Genomic DNA, 10416 nt, shown 5'->3' on the forward strand with positions numbered 1-10416 from the left:
GTAACGTTTGCCGTAATTCGAAAACATTTTTCCATCTGTTTTCTTCTGACACTTGTGCTATCAAGGTCAAATCGACTCTAATGAATAATTTAATTTAACTTTTTTGAATCTCGAATTTTTTTAGAAAGACTGGTAATTTATTTGGTAACTATTTCCTATACAGTTTACCTGACCATTGTTGAACTCTAAACAATAAAAAATAAATAAACTAACAAATAAATAAATATAAACACAATTTTAATCAAATTAGATAGAAAATGTCTGTGTCGTGGCAGGTATATATTTCAATATTTTGAAATATAATTGATATTTGCTTCAACAAAATTTTCGACTTTATGACAATTATTTTGGAATTCCGCCCTGTGTGCAATGGTAGCAAGTCAAGTCGTGGTCCCTTTTCCGATAACATTTCATATATAATTTTATAAAGGGAACGTTTGGAGCTGGTATTCTTGGCTCTCAAGAAACATGAAAGGATTGACCATTGACCAACATGGAGAAGATACAAGGACACATTGTCTAGACGGATACCGTCTTTTAGCGGTCCTGCGATAATTTTATCCATGAAAATAAAAATCTAGCTTTCGTTGAGAAACCGCAGAGTTATATAATTGTGAATATTTAATTACTTTTAATTAATTTTAGAACAGTTTTTCTAATATAAAAACCGAACACTTTGGGTGGCTGCAAATCGGTTATATATTAGTAACGAAAAAATATAGGCGACAATAGGCGTTCGTTCGATTTCAGTACTTTCAACGACTTATTCTCTTTCTCACAATTTCTTCTTAGCCCAGCTAACCTACTGCGGCAAAGCGTGACGACTTCGCAAAGAACGATAGCCTAACTTACAGTAGACTTCATAAAATTTGAATCCGAATTGCGTTACAAATGTATTAACATTACTTGGTTTCCAAGATAGTCTATTACATATTACTCCCTTAACAGCTTGCCACAACTAGGGTACATCGGAAAGCTTTAACTGAACGTACATAAGGACGCAGAGGCTTTATTTGAGTGCTGCTGCTAAAATCCGGGCTTGAACTTTTTTTTACACGGAAATACGTCTTTGTATATGGAAGACTCTCCGATATTGCGCCAGGAGTCCATGCCCACCAATATGCACCTTTTGTAAAAATCTTAAAACTTGATAAATTGACCATGGCGGGAAAGATCTAAAGCTGATCGCTATGGAGCATTTTTGAAGAACTGAGAAGGTACTAAACCTTACCTCAAATATCCAAGACGACAATTAACCACTGAAAAATGAAAAATTTTAGTATTTTAATAGAGGAAAAATTTAATTTCGTTCGCTACACATATTTAGTTTGCACTGTTCGTCGTCGCGCCTACTGTCGCTGCCGCACCTTAAACCATTAATGCACACTATGGTAATTTTGTTGCAATCAACACTGGCATACTCCGCTTTATTTGAATGTGTTTGAATTGCCTCAGTCGAAGCAGCAAAGATCGGAAACTTCTTCGACTAGTCTGCTAAAACTGTTTGCAACTACTCAGATATGGCTTTTGCCTATAAATATTCGGAGGTAGCAGTCAAAGCAGAAGAAGAAAACCGATGAATTTAGCGACTTGAAAAGTGTTAATTTTCTTAACTTATGTATATCATACTCACAAAATGAATCAGAAGCCAGAGTTCTGCTTTCGTAAGTCAAATAAAACAATATTTTTGTTGGATGAATGCTTCTGTCACATCAGAGCAGGCACTATTTCCAGATTGTTATTTGAGTTTTGTGAATTCATATTTCTGATTCATTTTTTATTCAATCGTCCTCGGAAAATTTCCTATTCAAAATGAACTCACAGAACCAGGCTCAGGAACCAGACCCGACACAGCCGGGTGTCTCTAAAGATGTCAACATCGGGGAGAAACCAGCATTGCGTCATAGACAGGATTCACAGGGGCCTCAACGGGTATCCGTAGTGGATATTTCTCCACCTGATGATCAAAACACTATGGCGTCTGAGCTACAAGGTGAATCAGAGACCCAAAATACACCGAAAACTAAGAATCGAAGGCTCAGACGAATGAAGTTTCCAACAGAACGGAGGTCATTATGGCGTAGTAAGCAAGCTCCGCAAGGTCTTAAATTGAAGACGTCACGTATTCTCTATACTACCGATGAGCAGGTGCGTGATGCTCTCTTCGAGTTTCTGGTGTTTATCGTCTTTCTTGGCCTTACATCGCTGATCACTCTCACCGTGCGGAGCCCGTACATGTTTTACTTCAACGATACAACAAAGAAACTATTTGTGACTCGCAGTCTAGTTGTAGCGCCGTCGTTAACGAACTGTTTTGAGAATATTCTCATTGTCTCAGATTGGTGGGACTACTTAATATACAATTTCTTAATAACATTGCACGGAGATATGACTGAGCTTGATGAAGACGAAGATGAAAAGGTAACATCTGTAAGTGGTTCCGATCCGATCGAAAATCTTCGGGCACGCAGGTTTATGCACGAGAATCTCCTACTCGGCCCGCCGCGCCTCCGTCAGATTCGCGTTCAAAAGCAGAGCTGTTATATGAGCTGGTATTTTGATACCTGCTATGACGACTATTCTCAGGGGGCTGAAGAGAGAACCGAGACGCATAAAGGCTCTCCGTACAGGACGATGGGAGAAGTCGAAGCAACACCGTTCTGGACTCTGCTAGCTTACTACAGTTCTGGCGGCTACACTGTTGATCTAACCTACGATAAGGATATCAACCTGCAAAAGATTAATGACCTCAAGAACATAAATTGGCTAGATCGCAGCTCAAGGCTGTGTATGGTGGAGTTCAATCTCTTTAACGAAAACACAGACATCTTTCAGAGCGTAAAACTTATGGCTGAAATTCCTGCCTCGGGTGTTGTCATACCCCAAGCGCGTCTACAAACTGTTAAACAATATTCGTTCTTCACCGATCCCGATCCAAAAATGACTGTGCTCTATCTTGTATGGTATATAATGATCGTTTACTACACCATCCTAGAGATCAATGAAATACGGTTGTCGGGACTCAAAATGCACTTCAAATCATTTCTAAATATTCTAGAGGGGTTTTTATTGACGATTTGCTATCTGGCTTTGGTATACAACGTCTGGCACACCATCGAAGTGAAATCCATAACATCCAAGGCGCAGAAGAAAGAGGTCTATCAAAGTATTGATGTTCTCTGTTTCTCGAATATCATTTATGTGAATATGATGGCTGTTTTAGCCTTTCTCGTGTGGATCAAATTATTTAAGTTCATCAGCTTAAACAAGACACTTGTTGAGTGGACAACGACACTAGGAAGGTGCTCAAAGGATTTGGCTGGCTTCTCTTTAATGTTTGGCATTGTTTTTGTGATCTATGCTAGATTGGGACTCTTGCTCTTTGGCAGTAATCATCCAGATTTCTATAGCTTAGTGATTTCAATGTTGACTATGATACGGATGATCTTGGGCGACTTTCGGTACAATTTAATTCAGGAGTCCGATCGAGTAATAGGTCCCATCTACTTCATCACTTACATACTGCTTGTGTTTTTCATATTGTTGAACATATTTCTTGCCATCATCATGGAGTCCTATAGCTCAGTGAAAAGTGGAACTGACATACACGGAACACAATTGGCCTCCTTTGTTTATAGGAAGTTAACGGGAGCCGTCTACTGGATTTACTGTCGTATCTGTAAGACTCAGAGTAAGCTTTTTTGGGCTCAGCTCGCCCGAGTTAAACCTTTTCGGGCAAAAACTGCACGCCCTTCGGCTACTGCCAAAAAAGCTGATCTGGATGTTACTACGGTAGAATTTGAGGAGCCTGTGCGAAGGAGGAACATGACCGCAGCAGAGACAGTTTACTTTAATGCTATTCCAAGAGATGTTAAAAACAAGAAAATGTTTCGGGTGAACCAACGCATAACACTTCTTGAAGAAGTTCTGGAAAAGCTAGTTACTAATATAGATGATATGACGAAAAGCCTAGAAAGAGTCTACGGCGAAAGTACATTTTAAATATTAACGTATGCTTATATATTATATAGAGACATATATTATATATTATATAAGAACAATACATAGTATTAAATAAATTTTAGATCTCTCTCTCTTTATCACATTCTGAAAGGTAGTTTATATTGTAGCTTAACATAATGTGGTCGCCAAAAAAATACATATGTACATTCGTCGGATCTGTTGCGATTGGATCACAGTCAAAGTCTTAGGCCTTCGAGCTTGCACAGTGGGGTCTTTCTTCATTTCAGCTTGATATATTGATAGCTTCTGAACGATAAGAGATACTTCCAAATTTATTAGAAAGAAAAGTTTTCAAAGTGCAAGTTTGCAAGTGTGCATAAGGCTACGCAGACTGTAGGCTTTACAATACTGACAGTGCATTTAGTACTGATATTCCCTATGTGTAGGAATATCTTTCCCGCAGATCGCTTAGCTTGCATAAAATAACTAAACCAAAGTAAATAGTTCTTCAGCCATGATCTATTTTAGGCTGAATTCGAATGCTATCTTCATACACGGATAAGCTTGATGTAGATGAAAACTTAACAATGATGATTAGATATAATACATACATAGTACATGCATAAATACAGACATACTTATTTATTTATTCATTGTTTTTCGCCAACGGAATCAAAATAGTCCATGACTGGCTAGACTAACTTATTTCTATCTTAAATAATAAGAGAGGTGGATCGTTGAGAGTTTCTGCTGTGACCGCACCTCTACATTAATACCCGATACTTAGTCAGTATGGCTCTCCTCCGGCAGACGCCGCTAATATTAAACGACACGACAAAGAGTGTGTGCGAGAGAGACAGAAAATCAGTCTGAGCGTGTCGTCGGGCGCCGTTGCAAATAGATTTGTTCCGTTTGGCTATAAAAATGATCCGATCTGATCCAGGCTCAGCAATCTGATAGATATGGTAATTTTCTATGACTGTGCGTTTTTAGTTTTCTCGAATATTTAATATTGTAGATGCCACAGATTTTCGCCCTTTGTGGGGGCGGAAGGGGGTAAGACGAAATTTTGAAATACACGTGTAACATCGATATCTAACAGAAGTGTGGATACCATATTTGGTTACTCTAGCTCTTATAGTCTCAGAGATCTAGGCGCTAATGTTTTGCGCTAAGCAAAGCCGACCATGAAACCTGTGTGTTAGAGAGAGACAGAGCTAGAGAGAATGATATTGTTTTCATCATTATGGCTATAATACTGAAACGATCTGGTTCAGATTCTGTATTCTATGTTAGAAGATAAAATTATTCTCTAATTTTCTGCGATTTTAGTTTTCTCTCATCTTTAAAATTTTGGATGCCACAGATTTTGCCGGAATTGGGGGTTTTGACATACACTTGTAACAGTGAGATATCACAGAAGTCTGGATCCAAAACATCGTTGCTCTAGCTCTTATAGCCTTTGAGCACTAGGCGCTGAAGGGGACGGACAGACAGCCATGGCTCAATCAACTCGGGTATAGATGCTGATCAAGAATATATATTCTTTATGGGGTCGGAAACGCTTCCTTCTGGATGTTACACAAATCTTATTTCACTAAAAATCGAATATAATTTAATTTTGAGTATCGGGTATAATAAGCATCTATGGCTGCTGGATAAACGATCAACTCTGAGGATGCGCTTCAAACTCCTAATCTCCGAAGGCAATACTCAAGCTTATCTGGACATATGGCATATCGCTCTAGCCACTGCAACCGGGAACTTAATCAAAAGTTCCTCAATAGAGCCCTCGGAATAATTTCCAACGCGCACATTTTCCACATACCCAGCGAGCTTGGAGACCCTTGGGTCCGCGAGGAATCGCCAGGCTTACTAAAGCCTACCTGAACCGCGTGGAGAGGCACATCAACCCCCTTGCTATCAACCTGCTCGACAACAGCTCCACCACCAGCTGGCTGAAAAGATATCACCCTCTGGAGCTATGCCACCGCATGGATTGAGCTCCATCAGTCAATACCTCTACCCTCAAACACCCTTTTATCCCACAGTCACCAACTCACCACCCACCAGCCACCACTAAGCCACAAAGAAGTACATACCTCAATGAATTGTTAACGGTTAATCAAGAAAAAAAAACCGCGACTATTGCTCGGCGAAACCTGTCACTGTGCCACCCATTGGCATATCAATCCATATCCATGACGTTCCACAGCAGCTGCCCAAGAACCGATCATTTTGGGACTCTTCCAGTGATTTGGTGCTCACGTGACCCCTTATCTGTCTCATGTATGAAACTTGACTTCTAAGGTAGTCAGCGATGATTGTCTGCAATTACGGCAGAACTTGGAACCTTTTCAATTCTTATAATAAGTGGTCCCAACTAGCAGAGTTAAACGCATTTCGGACGTCGTATGTTGCCACTATGCAGTACTCTTTGGCCCGTAAATTCATCGGGTGCCACCTATAGCTCGCTCTTCTATCTCGTTCTATTTCGGGGAGAGTTAACGCGTTACTACATACGGCATATATGGAGCACGGCATTTGGGACCGCATCAGGTCCTGGAATTTTTCCATCCTTGGTCCGTTCTAGAGCTTCGAGGACTTATACTACTGTGGTAGCTTCCATCCATCAAGTTTAACAGCAGATTTGTACACTTTGTCATCGGGGACTGAATACTCGCAGTTTCTTCATGACCAGCCTGTATGCGTAGCCCAATGGTTGCGCATCTGCGTCATCGCAGAGCTTTTAGAAGCATTTGCACTTGCTCTCCTTGATCTGGTCTTTATATGCTCCTCTCGAATGCCGGGGAGCCTCTCGACTGTTGGTATAGCCGTCTTTTGTGATGGCACTCCCACCTGGCGCCAGCTATAGATGCGTTCCACAAGTATGTTGGCATGCGCTTGTCAACTCTCGTCCAACTGACTGGCTCTTTCTGCGGCCGCCCCGTTGGTCTAATAGTTCTCCAACATGGCTCGGACCATATCCGGCTCTAGAGTGTCAGTCTTGTACCCGACCTGCTTGCCCAGCATTCCAGATTTCGCAAATCAGGGCATAGTGATAACTCCCGGTGTATAAGTGCTCCCACAAAGGGAATTAGCCGAATGTCTGATGGGTGCCTGTGCTCTCGGTGGTTTGCTTCAGTAGTTTCTGTGTCACCTCTTAGTGATTTAGGTATATTTGGAAGATTTTCATCTATCCCAATGGCTTATCGAACGTGTATTTCGGTGCTTCGGGTCCTTCGCCCGATGGCGCTTGCAGAGAATCCAAGTTGACTCAACCTTGCCGGTCCAACTTACATGTACCAGCACCTGATCGGCACACACGCACACAGCCCTTTTTGCGTCTTTTCCCTGCAGAACAGACCCTCGATGGCTCATCTGATGACGCGACGATGTCAACGTCACTACCTCCGATGACATAGACGATGACCCGCCATTTGCTGAACTATTGACATTAATATAGAGAGGTCCCAGGGCACAGTCGATGACATTGTAGGGAAAAATCATGCATTTTATAAAAGATGATTTAAGCGAAAAAATCATGAATTTCATGATCCGTGTTCTGTTCATCTAATAATAAAAACAAACTATGTAATATGTACATATGTGGAGATAATGTTTTTTATCTCGGATCGGCCGACTAATTATTTCGATTAAATGAAACCCGCCCACAGATAGAAAACTGCGATATGTAATTTATTGCTCGACATCTTGCAAATGTTGCCAATATGACCAGCCAATTAAATGTGGACTGGCCTGCAGCGTGAGAACTGCAGTGTAAGCAATATATTCCAAGTGGTCAAATGAGCTGCAAGGGTATTTCATTTTTTTCAACAATATATACATAGGCTTGTATTTGATTATCAAATAATAATAATAATACAATATGTTCTTTGCTATTACTTTTGGAGCAACTTATACAACAGTCAACATTGTTAGGTTGTTTTAGTATTATAACCCTACATTTTTATTTACCTTGCTGCTAGCTTATGATTATAAGTGTTAATCTACAATTGTATTTATTTGAACGTTGTACGAAATATCGAAAGTATCCGAATAAGTATCGATATGAATTATCGTCCGATAGTTCTAGTTCGCAGAATTGTGGGAGGCAGCCGTCAAATCAGCCAAGCAGAGGTTGGTACGCGGAGTGGGCAACGCCAAGCTCACCGCGGACGAGCTGTGCACCCACCTGGTAGAGGTAGAGGCTCTTCTCAACTCCCGGCCAATCGCGTCCCCAGGCAACTATCCCAGCGATGGAGAAGCGCTAACGCCAAGGCACCTGCTGATCGGGCAGCCGCTTCTTTCGCTGCCGCCCGAATCAGATCAAGACGACAGATGCAGCAGGGGAAGCTTCGCGTACTTGAAGCGGTGGCGAATGCTGTCAGCGCTCAAGCAGCAGTTTTGGCAGGGCTGGTCCAAGGACTACCTGGTCAGCCTGCAGAAGCGTCACCAGTGGGCTACCAAAGGGCCAGACTTGGACATTGGCTGTCTGGTGCTCGTCCACGAGGACAACACACCGCCACAGAATTGGACCACAGGACGAGTGGTGGCCGCAATCAAGGGAGAAGATGGGAGAGTGCGCGTCGCCGAGGTGCGAACACCCACGGGCGTAATTAAACGCCCCATACACAAACTGGCAAAACTGCCAATAGACGGTTGAAGCACCGGAGGTCTTCAACGGGGCCGGAATGTTGCAGCAGACGATCTTAATTACCCTATCTTAGCGTGTGCGATGTTGTGAGCAGAGCTTTTGCTCTCACACGCCGCGCTCATGTACTGCTCTCTGCGCATGCAAGATCGGCTCGGCGGTGGAGTCGGAGAGTTTTTGCTATCTCTGGCTGCGACCAGTCCAATAAATGCTTTGAAGTCGAGCACTTGTTTTATTTGTTCATAAATTACCTGATAATTTAAAGTAAACGAGGGGGAACGTTGTGAGTTGCAGCGGACACCGCAACTCTACAGTTATACCCGATACTAAGTCAGTAGGAGAGAGAGCCACTCCGGAGACGCCGCTAATTTGAACGACACGACAAAGAGTACGTGCGAGAGAGACAGAAAATCAGTCTGAGCGTGACGTCGGGGGCTGCGTAGCCAGTGCAAATTGATTTGTTCCTTTTGGCTATAAAAATGATCTGATCTGATCTGATTCAGCAATCTGATAGATATGATCATTATCTATGATTCTGCGTTTTTAGTTTTCTCGTATCCTCAATATTGTGGATGCAACAGATTTTCGTCCTTTGTGGGGGCGGAAGGGGGTGGGGCGAAATTTTGAGATATACGTTTTAAAGTGAGATCTAACAGGAGTGCGGATACCAAATTTGGTTACTCTAGCCTTAATAGTCTCTGAGATTTGTGAATATCCCCAGATTTTCATCCTTTGCGTGGGCGGAAGGGGGTGTGGCGAAATTTTGAAACAAACTCGTCTCGGTCCGATATATTAGGAGTGTGGATACCAAATTTGGTTGCTCTAGCTTTTATAGTCTCTAAGATCTAGGCGCTAATGTTTTACTCTAAGCAAAGCCGGCTATGCTACGTGTGTGTTAGAGAGAGACAGGGCGAGAAAAAATTAAATTGTTTTCTTGATGCTGGCTATAATTTTTATACGATCTGGTTCAGATTTTGCACTCTAGAAGATATAGTCATCTTCTACGATTCTGCGTTTTTAGTTTTCTCGTATCTTTAAAATTGTGGATGCCACAGATTTTCGTCCTTTGTGGGGGCGGAAGTGGGCGGGGCGAAGATTTGAAATATTTTTGTAGCAGTGACATATCACAGAAGTCTGGATCCAAAACATCGTTGCTCTAGCGCTTATAGTCTTTGAGCACTAGGCGCTAATAGGGACGGTCAGATGGACAGACGGACGGACGGACAGACGGACAGACAGACATTTTGAGTATCGGGTATAATGAGTATTGGGGTATATTAGATTTGTGGTAAAAGTGGATGTGTGTAACGTCCAGAAGGAATCGTTTCCGACCCCATAAAGTATATATATTCTTGATCAGCATCAATAGCCGAGTCGATTGAGTCATGTCTGTCTGTCCGTCTGTCCGTCCGTCCGTCTGTCCGTCTGTCCGTCCCCTTCAGCGCCTAGTGCTCAAAGACTATAAGAGCGAGAGCAACGATGTTTTGGATCCAGACTTCTGTGATATGTCACTGCTACAAGAATATTTCAAAACTTTGCCCCGCCCACTTCCGCCCCCACAAAGGACGAAAATCTGTTGCATCCACAATATTGCACATTCGAGAAAACTAAAAACGCAGAATCATAGATAATGACCATATCTATCAGATTGCTGAATCTGGATCAGATCAGATCATTTTTATACCCAAAAGGAACAAATCAATTTGCACTGGCTACGCAGCGCCCGACGTCACGCTCAGACTGATTTTCTGTTTCTCTCGCACGCACTCTTTGTCGTGTCGTTTAATATTAGCGGCGTC

At 42.1% G+C, this 10416-nt stretch overlaps 1 protein-coding gene across 2 annotated transcripts; it reads left to right on the plus strand.

Annotated features, from left to right (window-relative positions):
* The first annotated feature begins 1752 nt into the window (after positions 1-1752).
* Positions 1753-4093, plus strand: LOC117186698 (polycystic kidney disease 2-like 1 protein). Of its 2 annotated transcripts, XM_033387783.1 has the most exons (2): positions 2000-2083; positions 2149-4093. In XM_033387783.1, exon 2 carries the CDS (start codon positions 2236-2238, stop codon positions 4000-4002), a length of 1767 nt encoding a protein of 588 aa, XP_033243674.1. In that variant the 5' UTR covers positions 2000-2083; positions 2149-2235; the 3' UTR covers positions 4003-4093. The 2 variants fall into 2 exon arrangements, with proteins under 2 accessions (XP_033243673.1, XP_033243674.1); XM_033387782.1 differs by having other exon boundaries at positions 1753-4093.
* Positions 4094-10416: the final 6323 nt, after the last annotated feature.

This window comes from Drosophila miranda, chromosome XR (assembly GCF_003369915.1).
Source record: "Drosophila miranda strain MSH22 chromosome XR, D.miranda_PacBio2.1, whole genome shotgun sequence".
NCBI classification, from domain to species: domain Eukaryota; kingdom Metazoa; phylum Arthropoda; class Insecta; order Diptera; family Drosophilidae; genus Drosophila; species Drosophila miranda.

Bases quoted from the DNA above. Each gene is read 5' to 3' on its own strand.
- LOC117186698 (XM_033387782.1), top strand. From the start codon at position 1,813: ATGAACTCACAGAACCAGGCTCAGGAACCAGACCCGACACAGCCGGGT.